This window comes from Haemaphysalis longicornis, unplaced genomic scaffold (genome assembly GCF_048455015.1).
Source record: "Haemaphysalis longicornis isolate Haplotype H1 unplaced genomic scaffold, Haemaphysalis longicornis Haplotype H1 scaffold_4, whole genome shotgun sequence".
Classification (NCBI taxonomy): Eukaryota; Metazoa; Arthropoda; class Arachnida; order Ixodida; family Ixodidae; genus Haemaphysalis; species Haemaphysalis longicornis.
This window is the reverse complement of record NW_027526361.1, coordinates 88,868,361-88,890,703: the sequence shown is the minus strand read 5'-3', so window position 1 is coordinate 88,890,703 and position 22,343 is coordinate 88,868,361. Positions and strand designations below refer to the sequence as shown.

General features: G+C 46.3%; 1 protein-coding gene across 3 annotated transcripts in view; it reads left to right on the top strand.

Moving 5' to 3' along the window:
• LOC144179004 (cytochrome P450 3A24-like) overlaps positions 1–22,343 on the top strand; it is a 43,309-nt gene that overhangs the window by 18,623 nt on the left and 2,343 nt on the right. The window contains exons 5-13 of one of the 3 annotated variants that reach the window (XM_077707163.1): positions 982–1,098; positions 2,145–2,233; positions 3,058–3,212; positions 6,550–6,665; positions 6,789–6,933; positions 9,926–10,086; positions 12,074–12,165; positions 15,220–15,363; positions 17,787–17,949. In XM_077707163.1, coding sequence (XP_077563289.1) covers positions 982–1,098; positions 2,145–2,233; positions 3,058–3,212; positions 6,550–6,665; positions 6,789–6,933; positions 9,926–10,086; positions 12,074–12,165; positions 15,220–15,363; positions 17,787–17,949 — 1,182 coding nt within the window. Of the gene's footprint in view, positions 1–981; positions 1,099–2,144; positions 2,234–3,057; positions 3,213–6,549; positions 6,666–6,788; positions 6,934–9,925; positions 10,087–12,073; positions 12,166–15,219; positions 15,364–17,786; positions 17,954–22,343 lie in introns of all 3 variants that reach the window. The other 2 variants (XM_077707165.1, XM_077707164.1) reach the window with 2 other exon arrangements.

The following is a 22,343-nucleotide window of genomic DNA, read 5'->3' as shown; positions in this document are numbered from 1 at the left end:
ACGTTATGACCTCTTCGGCCAATCTTTGGTTGGCCAATCCCAAGGGGGATCCTGCCACAATCATCATCAATGTGCCGTGTACAATGTGCAGTGTACGGCCGGGACAGGGCCCGAGCCAGAGGAGCTTCGCCCCTAATAAAATAACAGCGCGATAAAGTAAAGCGGCTGGATTTGCTTCCCCCCGGCTGCCACCAGTGCAACCGGGGAGCGATTGAACGCGCTGTAAAATGCGCCACCCCTAACTCGCGCATCCTTGCCGTGCGCTGCCCTTCACTGGTTACGTCACCTCAATAATCGGCAAATACCATGAATCGTATTTTGAAACCACTTGAACTGCGCCTGGAAAATTTTATCATCGTGTTCCGTAGCCGTCGCTAGAGCTCGTGTCTCCCGAGTTCCGCTTAATCGCGGGACTTCTGGTATAGCACTCCTGGACGAAGTATCCCAACGGGGGGCAGGCCTCCTATATGCCAACGTTTTTCAGCACAGAAAAAAGACACTACACACATTTGGGGAAAATCTTCAGTACATAACTGGCAGTACCAGGTCTATTTTAATTGAAAGCTTACTTGGGATTTGGCTTTTACGGCAGCAACAACAAAAAAAGGAAGGGATAAAGAGAGCTTTGAAGAGGCGAGATAAAAGCGAACACTAAAACAGAACAACACACCTTCAGCTGCTCCAAAAAGTATAGAAACAAACGTTCGGAAAGAATGGCACGCAGGCAGAGCGAACACCGCAGAATTGAATTAAACTCAGCAAACCTCCATTGCAGTCATCATATGAAGGTCGAGAGGGGAGAGGAGTGGGTGAGGAGTAGCGGAGGTAGTACTGCGTGGCCGGGGCGGTAGAGGACTGCCGTCTATCGACGGCATTTGCGGCGAAGCAACCTGATACGGAGACGAATCTTTATTCTTGAATTCAGCAGGAACTGTAACTGCTAGGTCTGTGATATGGCTGTTTTTTTTTTCATTTCTGCAGTCGTTTACTTTCTACGAGCCGCTTGTGGACAACATGATCGTCTTCACGCCTATAGAGCAGTGGCGTAGGCTGCGGCCTTCTGTGAGTCCGGCGTTCTCCGCTGGAAAACTGCGTAAGGTGAGTACGCTACCTGTTTTATTTGTTGCCGCACGCTAGCGCATAGATGGTTGAACAGCCCTTGTAAGAAGGTGCAGCAGTCATGGAATAAAATAGGACTTAAAGTCACGAGTTTCCATAGGTCTATCGTCGCCGGCATAAAATATTCCCATAATTTTGTAACGTTATTGTGTTATAGCAAACGTGACCGTTAAATTCAGTATTAAAATACTGAACTACCGATCGTTAGTCCCGTTTTCTTCAAACTGATCGAGCTATGAAATGATGACAAAAATCATTGGTGTTTTTACTGGTTTGCAGTAAGAAATATTCCAAACTTAAGCTCAGAATACCCCCAAATAAATCTGCTCGATATTAAGCAATTTTAGTTACACGTTGGAAGTTTACAATCGTTATAGAAACCGTAATTCGGTGACGTGGGGACGACCAGGCAAGTTGGAGTGCGAAGTAGTCGTTTTCCGAAAAGCTTTAGTGGTATTCTGACAAGCAGTCTGTTATTATAGCCATGCAATCTTTTAAGGTTCACCTCAAACCACAGGCGAAGTTGAGCTGTCAGCTCCTAAAAATTACGGATATTTGTTTTGAGAAGTAATAACTTTACTTAAATATTTCTAGTAGCCATGAAAAGCAGAACAGCAAGGGCTGCTAAAATATTACTTCATCATAGGCACCCGAACAGATAATGTCACCTCTGCAACTGCGCAAACTGCTCGTAATAATACAAGCACCTCGTTTGTTCGAGATTGTGAGTGTTTTTTAGTATTAGCTCTACGCAACTGTTCCTTGTTTTTATTCATGCGGGAAGAAACCCACGAAATACTGATCAAGTGTAGAGATGACCACTGAGGAGCGCTCTCAGTTTTTTATACTGCTGATAGCGGTATCGTATACGATACACAATCTCCTCGGCAGTTTACAAAGTCTAAATACTACTTACGTATTATAAAGTTTCATGTCTGGCTCAGCTGTACCAAAAGCTGGCTTGAAATCACGGAACACTTTTGCGTTGCACCATTTAAATTGTTTGGATTTTCTACTAAATGCAGATGAATATTTTGATAGCAGAATGCGCTCAAGTGACAATGGAGCACCTGAGGAAAGCGGCTTCTGCAGAAGAGGATGCTGACGTGAAACAGTAAGGTTCTAAACATTGCCATGCTCGTCCGAAAGAAACTAACACACGATAACGCATGTTTTTTTGTTGTTTTCAATGTTTTAAAATTTATACTTCCGAGATCACATAGAGAACTTGCAATAAAGTCTGTAGCGTTGTTTTTTTCTGGAATTTCTATAAAAACATTTGTCAGACAGAATTACTGTTTTCGCTGGATACATACCTACATACATACATAGCTGCATACATACATACATACATACATACATACATACATACATACATACATACATACATACATACATACATACATACATACATACATACATACACATACATATACATACATACATACATACATACATACATACATACATACATACATACATACATACATACATACATACGGATATATACAAATATGCGAGCATAGTTGGTATTTATGTTGGAGTCAGAACCCATTGCAGACTCTTCTTGGTGATTTGGTGTTATGCAGTTTGCATGCGTCCGCCGGCGAGGGTGTACGCCCACAGTTGAAAGTGTTAATTGATGTGTGCCGCAGATATTTCGGTCCTCCCTTCGTCAACAACGAATGTGATATTGTCTGGTACGAGCTCATGTGGATGTATGCACGTAGTTATTGATCTCTCTTTGTTTGTAGTGGCAATGACACTGTCGGTCACCCTCTCCAAAGCCAGACATTCAAAAACACTCGGAGGACTGACATCTTTAGGGCTGTTTTTCACAAAAATATGTCTCTGTGCTGAGAACGGACTTCGGGTTTGCCGTTCACTATCGTTTCTGTCTTAAACAGTTGGTTCAGTTTATGTTCGCCGTTCATGCAGGTTGTTCTCAAACTACACGTTGGACGTAATAGCAAGGTGTGCATTTGGCACCCAACTTGACTCTCATTCGGATCAAAGCAACGAGTTCGTCGCGAAGGCGCGCAAGATTTTTTCTGGAGGCGTCACGCCGAGACTCTTCGTGACCAGTGAGTATGGTGCGTTGTGTTCTGTCTGAGATCAGGCTAGACAACATTGCCGTTCCACAAAAAGAATATTAGGTCCCCTATGAGACGCGTCTACTGTCATGTGTACAGCATGGAACAAGCGTTAAAATTTAAGCGGATGATGTAACTCTTCTTTTTTATTTTATATTGCCAACTTGATAGGAACCATTGAGAAAGTGCTAAAATACTCAAGTTGTCTTTTAACAGCAATTTGAAAATTAATTCAGACAAAGCCATAGGATGACCCTTAAAGCCTAGAACGTTAATGTTGTATTATCAGTCGAGCTCAAGACCGATACTTACAAAATTAAGCTTGTAACGTCCGCTAAAACATTGATGTTCTGTTTTTTCGACCAAGACATGTTTGGTCTACTCACCGTAATTTTTTAGCACAGCAACTTGCAGACATGGTTGGGCTGCGAGATGTTCCTGTTAGAGTCAGCTTATTATTCTGTCATTCTTTACAACTAAGTCATTTAAATTATGATTGTATCGAAAAACGCGTTGTCTTGCAATTGATATTACTGCGTTATTTACGTTTATATACTGCTCCTGTGACGGTTTGACTCATGGCATAATAACCTAGGGAAACTTTTCGGCCTATTTTTCGCCATAAAATGCGCATATTTCTACGGGAACAAGTAAACAAAAGTTCGCTGGAATTGACGGGGAGATTCATTTTATAGCCTTAGACGCAATCCGAATATTTTGCTTCCGCTGCCGGGAGAGGACGGACGCTTACCACGCTTTGTGGGCACGCCAGTGCACACCAACTGTACACCAAATCACAAACACGTCTGGGAAGCAGTGGGAGGCCATCCTGCGCAGCGGTGACCCTGCCTGCCAGCGATGGCTGGTAGGGACAGCCGGAGCGGCGTTGAAGGTCAATGGTATCCTGGAATATCATAGCCACCTTGTTTCCTCCCTGTTTTTTTCTTGCAAATAAATATATTTTCAATCAACCAATGGTGTCGCTATGGACCCGTGGCATGGTTTATACATCTAAAGGGGCCATGCAGACAAAAAACAGGTTTGTTTCATTTGAAAGATTCGTGTTTTGTAGTGCTCCCACCGCCTGTCCCGAAGCAAACAATACTTTATTCACTGCGAAATTAGTTAATTTAAGATAAAATTTTGATTCTTCCGTCAAGTCGTGTGTTTTTATGACGTCGTCAATGACACCCAAGAACAGGTCTTCAAGCTGCTGCGGAGCCTTGTTTACCGTTAGTCAGCCTAGATGGCTCCACCATACCGCGGCGGGCCATTTTCTGTCATTGATTTGTTTTTGACCGTATTTGAACCTGGCTTGTTTTTGTGCAGGCAGAAAATAGTCGTTTCCTGAAACATGGTGTTCGCTCAACAAATCTGGTCACGTACCACACCGTCGCTTACGCCAATCGGCCGTTGTCGTCTGGGACAACCCCAAAACTTCGCAGTGCTATGCAGCTAAAACAAGCCTACTGCGTGCCGTACCAACAGCAGTACGCATCAATACTTCTATGTTTACGTGTACTTCCGTAACTGACACGGTTTATGCCACCATTCTTACAGCTATAAAAAGAATGTTCCGTAAATTTAAGCGCAAATAGCTCGTTCGGCAAGCTTATAAGCTCTGCGTAATTTTCGTTTGCTTTTACCGGCCTCAGCCAATCGCAGAGCGGGCACATATGACATCATGGGTTCTGTTGCGGGAAATAAGCTAGTGGGTCGCATGGCCATTCCCTTTATTCCTACTTATATAGCCGGTATTCAATAGCGTGGAATGCATACAGGCAACCGTGCGAGTGCGCCGCCATATCTGTGGCCAAGCGTCTGTTGCCAAGGCGACGTTGTGCGCCCGGCCCCCAGATCATGCACCCCTCTTCTCCTCCATGCCTTCATGGCGGCCAGGCAGGCCGCGGGCCGCGAGTGACCTTGAGTTCCCATGCAAGGCGTGTGCGGGCGATTCAATAGTCAGTTGTGCCACGATAGCGTTGGTTACGCGAAAAGTCATGATTCCGCTCATGAGTGTGACAACCTTATCTGCAATTCAACCACAGCCTCCGCGCACACCTACGAGCGAGTGCGAGTCGGTCACGGCACAAAGGTTGCAACGTAAGCGCAGAGGTCCGTTTGACAGCAGGAACTGCATCCTTACGAAACTGTTGCCCTTTGAACTCAAAGTAATACCAGAGTCCTTCAATGCTTCTCTGGTCATGAAACTCCCGGCCAAGTTTCGTACGGGGACAAAGGCGACCGCGAGGGGCGCCACCGCAGATCGGAGGGCATCAGGCGGCCGCCGCTGCTCTGTAGCCAGACCGGCAGTGAGGAACGCAATAGCAGCATGCCCGTTCGCACCAAATTTTTTCGCCACTCACAAAATGATAAGTCAATTTGAGCGGCCCACGACACGTAAAGCGAAAGCGCACTGCTGATAAGGCGGTGAGCGTCTGTTTTATCTTACTCCGTGGTCTGATCCCTGCCAAACGCGCTCTGACCACTCCCCCGGCTGCCCTCCGATCAACACCAGCGCCGCGGCGCGGCCTCCCGGGGCAGTGTACGAAGCTCTCCGATAGCGTGACGGCGAAGTTTCATGACCAGAAAGGCATTGAAGAACTCTGGTAATACCTCGACGATAAGTGCTGTTGAGTACAGCACAGTACGATGTACCTATCGCCAGACGCGTATGAAAAAGCCGCCGGAGATCGGCTGATTGCCAGCCGCCGCGCTCTAACGTCAGACGTGAGTTGTTTTGCTGGGTGTGAAACATTTAGCGCACGAGAAATCCAGCGGTAAATCTGTGTACGCTTGAACCATTTCTCCAAAGAAATTATTCGGTTTTTGTACTCAACCACGCATTAGAGGGCACCTACCAGACATAAAGTCGTGGATGCGGTGCGCGTGCACTTGCGTCGACATCCGCGGCGGCAGCCAAATGCAGCGTCGGACTTATGCTACTTATACGCGCAGTTCGAAGGCGCGGTTTCATCCTCCGTGGATTCGAAGCGCTCGAGGGTAGGTAGAGTGCCCCCACTCAATGTGAGTGCGAATAATATTATATCTGTTGACGCCACTACCGATAATCGGGCTGAAACGCAGCAGACGATGTGCGCTAGTGTTTTCTTTTCTTTCGAGATGCGGGTGCAAAGCGCATGCGCTGACACGGTGGCCACCGACATGGCGGTTTTCAGTGTTGCCAGGCGGAGGAATCGCCTGCTAAACTTTTCATTGAATACAGCCTATAGCTCATTTGAGCGAAGCTTGCGTTAAAAGTGGTTTCAGTGTGATTGTAACAAGGCAATCTTTCGAATGAACGAAACTTGTGTTTTGTCTGCATGGCCCCTTTAAGTTGGATTTCCGGTCATCGCAAGGGCTTTGAAACTCCGAGCTTTCGACCCAGAAACCTTCCAGTACTTCAGGGCCATGTTTCGAAACATCATGGAAAGACGTCGAAATGAACAGTCTGTAAGTAGAGCTCCACTGAAATTTGAATTTAATTAAAAGTGCCTGTGTCCAAAACATTCTAATATAAATTACCAAAGTGTCATTTTGATCTTGATCTTAAGATCTACACCTCGTTTTTTACAGCGGCACATCGACTTTCTCCAGCTGATGATAGATGCAATTGACGGAAAACTCGTGGACGCTGTAGAAAGTGCATCTGGACGCGATGACCGACTCTTCAACCTTGATTCGACTATCACACCAGATACGTCGTTCTTATCAAATAAAGGTGAGAATCTGGGGAAGGGGAGACCGCATGACTGCTTCTTTGGGGTTCAACCTTGACCTTTTAAAGTTGGAGCTAAGCAACAAAGTGAATTAACAATCCTGGTTTGATGTAAACTATGAAACTAGGAATTTAAATGGGAACCTAAAGTAGTTATAGATTGAATAGAAATTTGTAAGTCGTGCAAGAATTCACATTTTTTTCTAGTTTTGATGTACCCAAATTGCCAGAAAACCTACACAACATCCTTTATTATATAAATATATGTATAACTAAATCTGCAAATCTTTCTATAAATCTGTATATAAATAACAGCAATCTTCATAAAACATTTCCACTGCTTTGATTATCTCGTCCATGCGGTGCGCAATGCTACCTTTTTAATCTCTGAGGGCATTTATTCGGTCTTTGTTAGTAGCGAACTCCTGCTTAGTTGCTTTCAAGTTTCCTGCTTCTTAATTGATTGATTGATTGTAGGGTTTAACGCGCCGACGCAACGCAGGCGATGAAGCGCGCCGTAGTGGAAGGCTCCGGATTAATTTTGACCACCTGGGGATCTTTAACGTGCGCCGAAATCTCGTACACACGGGCGTTTCCTGCTTTTTAACGTTTCTTCAATATATGCCAAATGGTAGGTGCAAATTCCATTAAACTTACTTCCAAGAATAAATTTCGGCAGCTCCACCAATTTGATTTGCTCCGCCGTTGTTGACACTTTCATATTCCCGCGTTTCCCAAGAATGCCTTTCGTTTTCTGAAATAGTATAGCGGGTTTCTTCCTAATGTCACCTTTTCCAACAGCTACTGCTGACTGTGATTACCGTCGTTAAGTTGTCCTTCAGCACATCTTCACTGCTTTCTCTTTCACCGGACCAAGAATTTGTTCTGAAGCATTATTTTGAACTTCTAGGTTCCGTTTATTACAGACTCCAAGTTTGGGTTCCTCCTTTTAACTAGCTGTATCCTTTCCGTATATAGCTGCTGAGCGAAAGTACTGCTGGCTTCGTCCGTGACGCGGATAATGTTCCTAAGTAGAACAATTTTTCCTAAGTAGCACAATTTTTCTCAGTTTGTTGCGTTATAGCTCTTTTTTTCCGAAGGCAATTAGAACTAAGGCTCTTTATTTTTCATTCACGCACTGCGAGAAAGTAAGGAGGCACATGGTGGCAGGTCGCTCCTCCAGGTTGTGGAATGCGACCTGACCCGCTAGGAAACAACTCGGATGCCGACAGGCTGCCCAATAAGTGCAACCATACTTGGAAGTATCGCTGGGACACAAACGGCAATTCCTCACCAGAACAATGCCTGGCCACCATGGTCGAGTATTCAGCCAAAACATCTCTTACGTACCTACAGCTGAGCGCATGGTCCTCGGTCCCTAGTAGCCGTATAGCACCTGTCTACGGTGAGAGGCAGCTTATCGATACAGCAGAGGGTGCTAAGAATCTTTGGCCCCGTACGGGCCGCAACTGGAAATTCAACTGTGCTACGTTCAACGCTGGGACTTTGCCCTGCGAGAGTAGGTTAGCTGTTCTACTAGAGGATGTTTCAGACATTAAGTGCACTATTGTAGGATTCAGCGCGGTAACGTGTAGAAGGTGAGGCATTCTAGGGGCTTTGTAGCGTGCATTTTTTAGTGTGCAGCACTTAAGCGCCCGCTGCCGTGGTTCCGCGGCGCCATTGTCTCCTGCGCAACCGGGCGACGGAAGGGACACCGAAGACAGACGATATACAACGAGCAGGAAAAAGGGGGAGGAAATGAGGAAAGTGTTGCGAAAGTGTGTGTGTGGGGGCGGGGGGGATGGGGGGGGGGGAGCGGAGGCCGGTATGCTGAGGCGGCGCGAGACACTCCCTGGCGGCGGCGCTACGGGATAACCGAGAGAACGAAGGGGCCACCGAATCTAGAGCTAGCAGGAAAGCTAAGGATGAAAGTATGGCGAAAGAGTGAGGGGTTGGGAGGTATGCAGGGGATTGCGCGAGATATGCTCCCCTCTGTGCATTCGCTGATGCGGCGATCACTTCCTGAGAAGAAGAAGGAATGTAGCGTCACTGAAAAGACTGCAGTTTGCGCTGCGCACGAATTTCGCATTAGGTTTTATCTCTAATCGTCAGCCATTTTTTAGAGATTTTTCCTTACTTTATTGGACGTTCTTAAAAAATAAAGATTCGCACAACTTCTTGGCACGGGTGATATTTCTTTGTGTTATAGAGCCAGCGTTCTTCAGGGCCTCTTTGTGTTCTTTGTGCTTATTCCGGCGTTCCTTGGCGCCGAAGAACCGTGACTTCGAGTCAGCGAAGGACTGGGTTTTCCCGTTATCGAATTGCTTTTTACCCAATTCATCTGCAAAATATTTCTACCTAACTTCTGCCTGCTTTTTGTGCTATAACACGCGAAAAAGAAAGAGCTTAAAGCAGGTTTAATAATGGGCAAAGAAATAGCAAACAGTGTTGGAGAATTCTATTGCTTTACCTAAAAGGTTGCAACTGTTGTGATCCAACTAAACAAGCGATATAGGTTAGAGATATTAAAATCTTATGCAGCAATCGCTAGCTGCAACGATGAGGTTGCTTATATTTTATACGAAGATGTGAAATCGGCAATGAATAATGAAAAAGCGAAGTACACGATAGGGATTGTAAACTAACGAAATAGTAGAAAAGGAGCAAGTAAGCGATGATGCGGTGGAATTTGTCACCGAAGTAAGCGATGATGCGCTGGAACACTTGCATTTGTAGTCGTAGTAGCGGAGGACATACATTCGTTGGATTTGCAGGCAGTAACAAACTGAGGGTTAAGATTTTCCTGCTTGCAAAAAATTAGTAAATGCATATAAAAAAGCCTCAACGGGGAAAGTAAAACTAAGTGGACCTAATTCTGAGTAACAATCCAGGCATTGTGCACGCTGTTTATCGGCTAGACAAGATAGAAAGCTGTCCACTGATGGTAAGGAGCAGAATTGGTGCGGTAGCCTTGACCCACTGACATGTTTCCCAGGGCTCACCGAGGACGAAGCCCTGGCTCAGTGCGTGCTTTTCTTCCTCGCTGCACAAGACGGCCTCTCTAGTGCGATCGCACACAGCCTCTACTTGTTAGCTCTTCACCCCGATAAAGAAGCCAAGCTGCGGAATGAAGTGGATGAATGCTTCGCCACGCACGTACGCACTGGGGCGCAATCAAGTATTTCATGTCTTTTCCTGCTGTTGTTTTGTTTATTTTTCTAGATTACATGTGATTGTGACGAAAGCCATATTTTGGGTAAGGCACCTTTCATTTTATGATGCCCGTTGATGTAAGCTGACAGAAAAGTGGCAGGGTAGCTCCTTATGGGCATACAACTTGGAATGCAGGTCTGACACGAAGCACAGTGGGCAAGGGGGGGGGGGGGGGGTTCTGAATAAGCCAGACAATTTTATGAACGAAAAAAAGATTGGAATGAATACTAAAACAGAGGCGTTGCAAATGAAATGTACTGGAGGGGAGTTGAAGCTGCTTTCAGTACATCCAAGGAAAACATTACTGCTTTCAATTTGGGCAGTCTTCGCGATCCGCAATTGCTTTTCTCCAATGTGTAGAATCAAGTTGTATTGATTTCTTGTTATACAAGAGCAGACAGAAACCACGGGTACCGAAAGACCACAGCGGGGAACGCCACTCTCTCGTCCAACTTAAGTGTCCACTATCGTCAAAATGTGCAGTCAAGTGAAGTAAAACAGACAGACATCCTCGAATGGAGTGAAACGTACAGTGGGGTACACTGTACACTTAAACATGGGTACGCGCGATCTGCGCTGCGCAGAATAATTTCTAAAGCTAATACGTGGGCACTCAGAAAGCAGGAGGCTATACTTTCAAAGTAGGACCTCAAGACACACTGAGTACGCTTGCACATTCGGTTCAAAAAGCCTTTGTTGAGAGATATGTATACGAGTGCGGGCACATGGTGTGCTGTACCTCCAGAAACAGGCAACCACATTTATAAAGAGCAGTTAGAACCGGCACATGAGAGTGTGCAGCGCTCGCGTATTTCTCTGCAAAGCGGTGCAACTGAAGAAAGCAAAAAAATTACATACAGGTTACAATGGTATATCGCATGTCACAGAAACAGAGCGTCCCACACATGCTGGCTGCCGCACTGAAAGGCTACACATTGGTTTTGGGTTTGGTTTTGGGAATATAAGGTTTCCCAAGTGGTGCCAAGATAGCGACCCGCCGTTCAAACAATAATTGCTTCGAAACACGTATAATCTATATGGTTCAAGTGAAGTACTCGCCCAGACACCACTTTCGCATTCCGTTCCCTTTACGGGTCGATTTCTCTCTACTTGTGCAAAACCAACGAAAAATTGACTATCGATAATAACAATAGCTTTTACAAAATCCGTTGATTAGTCTACGGAGGGTTAATAATGCTTTTGCGATAGCTTGCCGTTCATACTATTCTCGGTATTTCTAAGATACCTGACCGTAGTCGTCGTCCTGGAATGTTGGCCCTTCACTGGCGTTCACGAGCAGCAGCTCTTACTCTTTGCACTCGTTTTATATATGTGTTTTCTTAAGTAAAACCGTCGCCGCACCGGCTCCCATCTGCTTTTCAGCTCACAGGTTCATGGGATCTCTCATAACGTCCTACGCAGCCCACCACAATAATATTGGTAATTAATATATGTAATTATCGACATACGATCACCGATAATTCCGCAAAAAGTCTGCAGCAGATAATCTAATCAGATTGAAAATTGTGAACAGCCAATAAAATTGCATCGAGATGTTTCGAAGAGTGATGGATTCATAGTGTATGAGTAGTATACCAATAGCCCACCATCGATAGATTTTCACGGTCTGTATATCTCGACATTGAGACGATATTTGGTCACACCAGTAGTAATATGAATAGTTTCGTATCAGTAGTTCTCGTACATCGATGTCTCGACCGGGAGAGATCTCAGCGCCCCTGCGCAACGCAGCGCTTTCCGCATGTTGTTGAAAACAAAGTAGAACAATTATTCACACCGACAATCATGGAAATATGTTAACTTAAAAACTAGTTGCAGTAAACACATTACTGAAAGGTGGAGGAATCCTAAGAATACGTGTTTTCCCCATTATGAAATTATTCTGTTTTGTTTTCTTGCTGGCTTATAGGGTGATCAGCCAAGCCTAGATGCGGTCACGAAGCTGAACTACCTGCACTGCGTTGTATCAGAATGCCTCCGCATGTATCCACCGGGTACGCGGTAAGTGGGCCTCTGAGATTTTTCAGCAGACATTGCATTTCAAACATTCCAAGTGGCAGTTACGGCTCCATAAGAAATATTTCTTTTCGCTCACAGGATAGTCAGGTACAGAGAGGCTTTAATGCGACAGAATAAGCCGGCCCTGCAGAAGGCTCGGATGTGTACTTCAGATGGTTGGTAAATATCTGCTGAGGATTAAATGAGAACACAGAAGGAAAGATAACGCACAAACACGCATGCGCACAAGAAAACGTAGAGAGGAAGACATTCACGAACTGGCGTCTATAATCCGGTCGGTTTTAGGAAGCCTGCAAACGCTTTCAAATCCCACACCGCACTTGTATTACTTGTCCAAAGGCCTGAAAAGTGTTCTATGGAAACATTTCTCGCCCGCATTAACTTCTCGTGTTGCCCGCGCCGGCGAGAAGCGCGGAAAAGCACACAACACGTGCTTAGTGCCCTGCCTAACGCCACAAAGAGGGCAAAAAGGCGATTTCACCAGTGCTATGTTGAAAAAAGTTTTGCTGGAGTCAACATCTAGGCGCGGGTGACAGGAGTAGACCTAGCCGCACGTGGCAGTACATTTGGAGTTGACAGCGTAAAAGGGGCCACTGTTGCAGTCCTTTAGATGCACCATCCCCCGGCGGTAACTAATCCGCTGCCGTCTTCTCTACAATCCGGAAGTTATGCTGCGGACCTCGTTGAATGCCTCTGGCATTTGACCTGATCTAAGAACACATCTCCCCTTTTGCCACCACCAATTAAAAAAAAAAAAACGTACTTTTCGCAGTGTGTCCGTATGCATTGCGTAACTTTAATAAACAAGCCGATTTTGTAGACTCGTCCACTTCCCAAATGCTTGTAATGCAGAGCGCGCTGATTGAGAAGACGGTTTCAGGGGATCGACTAACTGTTACCTTATAACACACTGTTTTACACACTGTTTTCGAGACTGCCCTGGAGGTATCGGCTTGTTAGCATTCTGAATATGGCTGTTTAATTTTGGAGGTTGCTGCTAAGTTTATCCACGTTTCGTACTGGCTATGTGGCCGCCCGTACTGGAGGGATTCGGATCAATTCAGACATCGTGAGAATATTTAACAAGCGTCGATATTTCGCGAACCGGTGTTTTAGTTTATCGCCACCATGAGAAAAAGCGCTACCGCGGCGGTAATCGAACCCTCGCCTTGTAATCAGCAGCACAAGGTTACGCTCGTATAACTGACGGACGGTGCGCTCTCTCGAAAATTAACAAATTCCGTTAAAATGTCTACGCACGTGAAGCGCTGGATCCAATACAGTCCCACAGTTTTACTGGTACTTCCGGGACGCACCGAGTAGAAATTAGGATTCTTTAACTTGAGGTCCTATCTGGCAATGAAGCAGTGAATTTGACTTAAAACCAATCCTTATCACTGCGGGATGTCTTTCTACCTGAGCAAATGTCAGATATGCACAACTTCTTCGACGGTTTTATCAGAAATTTTAGCGTACGGCACAAAGCAGCTGCCGTAAAATGAGGAGTCATCGACATGTGATTGATATAACAGTTTCCGGATGTAGCACCTAACTTGTTCGTGGCGTTTTATGAGCAAAGCTTGTTAAGTAATTTTATTTTTGCAATAAGTGATGGAAACAAAAAACCTGCCGGCCGCGTCTACGCAACTAGTTGCCGACGCACTTCAACTGTGTTCGTTATTGAACATTGCCTGCAGTCGGTATGCACCTTTGCAAAAATGGTGCAGTTAGAAGAAAACCGTTATTATTCAAAAGCGAGTGTTCACAAAATCGAGCCTCTTCCTGGCAAAATGGTCCATAATTTAGCAAACGAGGAAGGGCGCATGCACCCGTATTTATTCATGTCCTGACTTGAAGTGTACTTGAAGTTGGGAACTACAAGGCACAAAAAAAGCGATAAGCAGGAGTCGCCGTATGCGCATTACCTTGCTGTGAGAAAAAAGCACAGGTTCTTTGTTACTCAGTGGCTACAGCGTCAATAACCAGATGAGGGTGCTTGGAAACGGAACAAAGAAACATGTGTTCTCGAACAAACAGCGCACATCAAAATACAAAGTACTACAGAATGAATTACTCCCGGGAGCCAATAACCACTCCAAGCTCCGCCAAATTTACATAACTCTGAAAAATGCCTGTTCTAAAGAAAATGCGAAGAGAAGACGCCACCAATGGTTCAGCGCGATGCGGTTGTCTCGTCATAGGTTCGGCCGACGGTTGGTTGCGGGTGCCGGGGAAGTCGACGCAGAGGACGCACCGTCATCCTCGTAGACAACGATCTTTTTTTTTTATTGAAAGAGTATACCCGATGGCATAAAGACTACGTTACAAGTATAGGTTAACTCCCGTTTCGCGAAGAAACGCAACCGTCTGCTCGGCACCAGCTCCCGACCGGGTGCCAAGTTGTAGCAGGTAACGGGCACGAGGCAACCGGCAACTGCCGGTAGACGACATGCAGCAGGCAGCTGGTAATCCAAGTGCGGAACACCCCAACGTTGCGCGCCTTCACGAATCAGAAGCGGCGCCTCAGCCGCAGGATGCCAAGGCGCCAGGTAGACCCCTCTCGAGCTCGGGTCCCGAAAACTCGACGAGCTTCGAGCCTTCCACCTGGACGTCGCGCTCCTCGATCCTGCTCTCCTCCCTCCTCCAGGCCTTCTCCCGTTCCAGCCAGGCCTCCCCCTGCTCCTTCTTTGTGACCGCATCCCCTAGGTGCACGTCGTCCCCTGGTGTGACTTGCTACTTCTTCCTTCTCGGCGCAACCACACTGAGGGTAATTCCCGCAGCCCGCATTCGCGCCATAAGCACTGCGTGGGCATGTTACTGGCCGTTGTCGTCTCGTGGTCATCGAAACGAGCGCCTCACCTCACTTACGCATCAGGGGCCTGGAAGGAGGAAAAAAGCACGATATTATGACCAACGAAATGTTCACAACAATTGTTTGTGAGAGTAAAACAAAATTTTTCCTTTAATATGTGCGACCGGAACCAATTTGTTTTTAAATTTCGGACATTTATTCACAAATAAAAACGATTGTTGCAGAATTGACCGATCGCCACGTGAAGATTACATTCTTGGGAACACGGGAGTGAAAGTAAGAAAAGGCGACCTTATCGCTGTTCCCATCTATGCTATGCACCACGACCCAGAGTACTTTCCTGACCCTCTCACCTTTAAACCAGAAAGGTAAGTCAAACGTTTTTTTTGTCTCTAACAGGTTTTAGTATATGTGGGCATGATGTCGGAAGAACTATGCCATCACTGTTTTTAGCGGGACAGCTCGACCCGACTCCCTGTTTTTGTGACGATCTTAAAACTACGAGCGGCGTTGCAGTCTGCGCTCAGTAAGCTAGAAATTATTTCCTTGGAATGTCATTGATTTCTTGCCATTTATTGGATGATATCGACGTATCGAGAATGCGCAGAGATTGAGATTTGGGATGATGGTTGGAATAAAGTTCCTCTTGATGAGTGTGAAAGACGTGTAGACTAGAAAAATCCTTCGAAACAGCGAAGCCGCACATCGCCGGTTCACACCTTATCACGAAAAATACAGTGAATTGATTATGGGTAAAGCGAACATGGACAGAAATGAACACCCGACGGAGTGCTACTAGCAACTAAAAAGTTTAATCCTGAACACACATACATATATTCCTACAATCAAAGCCACCGTCATCAGATAAGCCTACATTACGATCTACAACCAGCCAAGATTGCGCAGAAATAACTAACATCACATGTGTACGAACCCAGAAAAAATGACCCAGCACACTCTATCATTCGTTATGCAAATAAAAAACCAACTCAGCGTCTCATTGCATGACAGACAGTTGGCTGGCACGTATTTCTTGCTTTCTGGATACGGAAAGCCTCAATTATCTCTCTTGTTGCCCACTTTTTGTGTTTGTGAAGAATGAGCGTGTGTGGGAGTTCCAGACGGCCCGTGCACTCCTTGCAATGCATGGCTAAATTTTGAATATGGCACCCCTTTCAACGAGCTCTCATGTTCGTGAAGGCGAACGTTAAGGCAACGGCCAGTCTTACCTATGCATTTGTTTTCATACATCCATGGTACCTCACAACGAAAGTGGCCTCAAGATATAAGGTGCGCGTCGTGTTTCCAGGCCAAAATACATTGGACATAATTTACCCAGCGCTGCAAAGGTTAGCGATCAAGAAAGCAATAAGTACGGATGGTTGTGGAGTAAAACACGCTGTAGAATTAGTGGAGCGCAATAAAGACGTTGTTCACAGTGTCTTTTTCAAGTGTGGAAAAAGATATATTGGTCAGACTGCCAGTTGGCTTAACGTTCGTCTGCGCGAACATCAGAGCTCGTTGAAAGGGGAACGATGTTAGCTTTAGCCATGCATTGCAAGGAGTGTGCGGGCCTTCCAGAGCTGCCACACACGCTCAATCTTGAAAAACACAAAAAGCGGGCAACAAGAGAGATAATTAAGGCTTTCCGTATCAAGAAAGCAGGAAATACATGCGTCAGCCAACCATTTGCCATGTAGTCAGACGCTGAGTTTACTTTTCTGGAAAAGGCTGATAGAGTGCGCTCGGTCATTTATTTCTGGGTTTGTACACGCCTGGTGGGATTATATGGAGGGGTTTGTTTGCTATATCACCACGATCTTTCCTTTTAGTAAATTGTATCGCAGGCTATGTGATAACGGTGGCTTTGATTGTGTGTATATATGCATGTCTCTTCTAGATTAAGCTTTTCAGTTGCTAGTAGCTCTCATTCCTGTGTTCTTTTTTGAATCCCCTTAAATCCCCTTGAATACCCTTTTGAATCCCTTCATGGATCTACAACAACACGTCCAACTCGAAGTTCTCAAGTAAAGTAAAGTTGAGGCATGGTTGTCAGCGAAAGAGAGATAGAAGTTATAGTAAAGATGAGACGAGGCCATGGGGCGAGTGTTCGCATCCACTGGAGTAGTATGTTGAGGGTTGAATGTAGAAGATGGGCCATCCCGGAGGGCCTGCACTGTAGCTGCCAGGCGCGACCGCAGGGTGTAGTGTACTGTTTCAGAAAAAAAAAAACTTCAAGGAAAACCTCAACTCCGCAAGCGTCCGCTGTTAACTGGAGACTCAGCTGTTTTCGCGTCGGTGCACGCCAAGGTCCAGCCGGGTGGCAGACGTGACTGAGGTATCGGTCATGAATCATGACAACGATGTCACATTCGTCGATCAGGAAGCTGAGGCGAGAATTAAACGCCTAGGTGCCTGCGCGCGAGCAGTATTGCAGCGTTGATAAAGATCTGATGCCACGAAATTAGCTCTACTACGGCGCAGCGTTGACAAACAACATCGCGCAATCCTGCTCCAAATAGTAAATACCAATATTCGCTTTGTTCTAGGCGACCACTCGAGTATTTCTGCTTTCGTTTCCGCCGCTTTTCATTGGAGTGTCTGCTAGCAGCAGTATGTCTCTCCAACTGCTCTCTAACAAAATAGCGTAGATGTTGTGGCAATGGTAAACTTTACCGCAGTGTTGCTGACTTCGTGTGCCAATTAGGGATGCACCAGGGAACACCAGGATCATTTTAATCGAGTGGTAGTAACAGAAGCAGATCATAATACATGTTCTTATGTGTTCAAGGTTCGACGATGAAAACGTGGCTTCTATCCAACCGTACACTTACTTGCCATTTGGAGCTGGACCACGAAACTGCATCGGCATGCGCTTGGCGCTTCAAATAATCAAGACGTGCTTGCTTTACACTGTGCGTAACGTGCAGCTGATTCGAACAGAAAAGACGAAAGTAAGTACGTACGTTTTTGCAGTTCCTTGCTCCATTTCTAGGTGTGCATCGCTGTCCGTATACAAACCGAAAAATGACACGGCCCTGCACTGCTTTCCACTATCCGAACCAGAACTCTAGATTCTATGGGGGTCCAAAATAAAACTCTGCGCAACCTCAAATTCGTTGAAGCATGAAGCTTTGCGCTATTTGCCCTCATGCGCACTTCGGATGAATAATTTTTTTGGCAGCGTTAATAATTAATGTGGCAAGACACTGCAGTCTATAATTTTATTCTCGGACCCTATGTTAGAGTGTGCAAATTTTAAGAATGAAAAAAACCTGCAAACTGGCAATGAAAAATTGCGTACGTTGTGGTAACAGTACAGCGTGGAGGAGTGATTCGTATAAAAAAACATTTTTAAATATATAATAAATGGAAAGTGGGTTAAGAACTCTTTGAATTAATTGATATCAAAAGTAGAATTCGGGTTACCTTGGCCGCCATGAACATTTTCAGCCAGTCGCCAAATCTGCAAGATGCGGATTCTGCTCTGGGTTTGGAGCAGCAACGAAGTGTGGTTTAAATGTTGCTAGTTGGAGTTGCGGTGGCAACTTACAGGTCATGCTTCATTTTTCTCCAGCGTCCTGGGCTTAAAAAGAGGACAACGAAACTCTAACACAAAATTTGCTATTAGAAGTACTTAGCAGCTAATGCTTGTTCCAGCACTGCCTATTTGAGCTTCAGCACCAAGGGGGCCTGGGTTCGATGTGCAGGAGTTACCAGCTTAACAAAGAATTTCATTCGTGTGACTTCTGCCCGGAGGCAGATGCGCACTGATAGTGGCCATGGACACACCGGAATGCATAGACGTACACGCCGAAAAAGGCACCCTTATAATCAGCTTTCGACAGCTTTTGCTGTGAGTCAGTCCCAGCAGCATTACTGGCTACTGGAGGCTACGATTTGCCTTCAAGGAGGCAAGCGCATAGTCACGAGTGAATGGATGGGCATAGTTTAGGATCAAATTTTGTAGAACTGGATCAACGTAAAAGAAATCGGACGGACAACATATTGTTGTTTGTTATCATTGTTTGGTATTTTAGAGATTGTTTCATTTGAAATCAAATTTGGCATAATTATATCACGCAGCATGCAAAAATCAAACACGTACAAATATGAATCGTAATATTGATGCTGGTATACTTTGTTAATATTTAAAACTGGTCTCTATATTCTGCTCTTATTGAGGAGCTCGATGGCAACTTGGAATCGTACAGCGACCTAATAAACGCCATGACACGGGCTAAAGGTCCCTGAAGTTTTTCCGTCTACCCTCAAGGTTCTCTGTGACCGATGCGGAGTATCAAAGGCTCCGCATGATGTGTCGCAGGGCTGAAAGGCGTGCTCGCAAAATGCCAAGATCTGAAGATATACAAGCCGCTAGACGCGCACAGAGGCACGTACAGCGACATATGAAGAAATTGGCTCAGCGGGAATGGCAGTCTTTCTGCTCAAAACTAGACCCGCGAAAACCTCTCACGAATATTTGGAGCTTAGTACGTAGCCTACGGGCACCGCCTACTGCTCTGCACCCTTTCTAATCTATCGCTTTGCGACAGAACCGCCGTGATGTAGACGTCGCTGAAGATTTCTGCGCCAAAGTCACAGCCTTGTCTGCTCCAATCTTACCGGCCAGCCTGACAGCGGTCTGTGCCCTGTACAAATCTGACTGTTATGGACAAGCCACTCACAATGGCAGAACTACTTGCTGCCTTGTCTTCCGTAAACAAGGCTTCTTCCCCGGGTCCAGATAGAACCAGCTATGCAGCTTTGTCGCACCTTGGAGACAAAGCTAAGCGCTTCCTTCTCGGCACATACAACCACAGCTGCGAAATGGGCAGCCTCGAACCCGGCTGGAAACGCGGTCGCCTTGTTCCTGTACTCAAACCCGGCAAAATCCCTACGGAAATTGAATCTTACCGGCGCATTGCACTCTTGAGCTGCGTGGGGAAGCTGATGGAGAAAATGGTCCTTGGTCGCCTAGACTGGGGCTTAACAAAGCGAAACGTGTATGCCCCACAGATGACTGGTTTCAGACAGTCTCGCAGCAGCATCGACAACGTGCTTGCCCTTGTCAATGACATAAAGAGTGCAAAAGCCCAGCGTCGCATCACCCTAGCAGTGTTCATCGACTTTAAAGCTGCGTTTGGCTGCGCGGCACATGAGGCAATAAGATCTGCATTAAAGTCGGTAGGCATCGGAGGTCGCATGTATGCGTGGATATCTGATTATTTGTCTGACAGATCCGTCTTTATGTTCAGCCTCTCACAAACAGCCTCTCAAAATGTCACGCGAGGTGTGCCACAGGGCGGCATTTTAAGCCCAACCCTATTTAATATCAGCCTCATTGGAATTGAGAATTGCATGCCTCATACTGTTGAAATATCGCTCTATGCCGATGATATCTGTATCTGGAGGTGTGGCCGGAACAAGCGAGTGTTACGAGCCCGCCTTCAAAAAGCCACCAATTCAATAGCGGACTTTTTGACCAGACGCGACCTCGAAATCTCGGCTAGGAAAGGAAATGTGCGGCAATAGCCTTCACCAGGTGTGATGTCTCCCGCTATTACCTTTCAGCGGCAGGGGTGGCTATACCCTTCGTGGACTCTCACCGATTCCTGCAGGCGTAACACTTGACAGGTCGGTGACATGGTCCCCTCACGTTCGTCTCCTGAAGAAAAGCTGGGCTCCTTTGCTCAGGTGTTACGCATGCTGACCAGCCGCCCAGGAGGATGTTCTATTGGGCCCCTCCCATGTCTCTATACAGCACTCTGCGAAGGACTGCTCCGATACAGCCTCCCAGCACTCGGTCCTCTTTCCAAGGCTAACACAATGCTGTTAGAAATTATTCAGGCCCGAGCTCTGCGGTTTCGTCTGGGCCTTCAGAAGATAACTTCTATTCTGGGGACCACACGAGAGTTAAGGCACTTCTTACCCAGTGTACTCATCAAAGGGGAGCAACTTCGCCTACATTTGCGGCTGGCGACTGGGGCCCATGGACATCCGCTGAGCTCTAGCTCCGCCTTAGAGGTGCAAGACACTCTACCACCCTTGTGTCAGAAGTACCCTGCGGCGCTTCATCTCCCGCCCTGGATATACTCCCCCTGGCGGATTGTCACCACAGTACCGGGCATCAGCAATAAGTCGAGGTTGCCAATTCCAGCTCTAAAGAACTTGACTCTAGAGCAATTGTGGAATTGCTACCGTAACCACAAGCATATCTACATCGCTGCATCGGTAATGGCCCCTTCATTTGCGATTGTAATCTGGGTTCCATCGACGCGGACTACAATTACGGCCAGGTTAAGCCACAAAACAATATCGACAACCTCAGAACTTGCTGCCTTGCGCTCCGCTTTGCAGTACATTATTGGGCGAGAACCTTCTGTGTGGGTGATTTTCACAGATTCACGGGTGGGGCTTCAACAACTGGCATCATTTCCGCGCGAACAACTGGCCCATTAAATACACACCCTGCATACACAGGCTGCCAGCTTGCTTCACGAGGTAGTGTTACAGTGTCTACTTGGACATTGTGGGGTGAATGGGAATGTGGTGGCCGACGAAACAGCTTGCGCGGCCCCCACCCAATCTCAGGTCATCATCCTGATTCCTTTCTCTCGACGTGACGCCGCGACACTTTCGTACTCCGTGGCGCGGCAGTTACAATTCACAATATGGACAGATGGATCAAACAATTATCAGCCGTTGTACGTAATTGATCCCGCCTGCAGTTTCCGAATTCCGTGGGGCCTGGGAAAGCGCGACGAAGCATTTCTTCAACGCATCCGCCTCAACGTCGCTTCTACCGGCCACTACCTGTACAAGATGCGCCTAGTTGCCTCCCCTCACTATCGCGGATGCAGTGTTCGTGAGGTCATAGAACATGTACTGTGTGTGTGTCCCCGCTACGATACCCCGCGGGTAACCTTGAAGACGACTTTGTGACTGCGTGCTGCTGCAGCACTGAAACTTTGCGACGCCATTGGCCCATGGCTGTCAACTGCCGCGGCAACACGGAGTACACGGGCCTTGGTGTCACTTCTCCGTGACTCCGGCCTGAACGAAATCCTGTGTCTGTAGTTTCTGTGTTCTGTGTTTATAGTGTCTGTATGAGTTTTTGTGTCTTCGCTTCCTTTAACTTTCGCACCTCTCATGTTCAAGTGGAGTAGCAAGCCAAGCTCGCTGCCAGGCTGACTTCTCCTCATCATTAAAGGCATTCCTCCTTCCTTCCTTCCAAAACTGAGAAAACTGAGACATCCGAAAAATGGAGTAGGGCTCCGTATTTTTCCCTTGCCTGTTTCCCTCTTTTCTCTGGTTCCTGCTATTACGATGAGCACAGAAAAAAAAT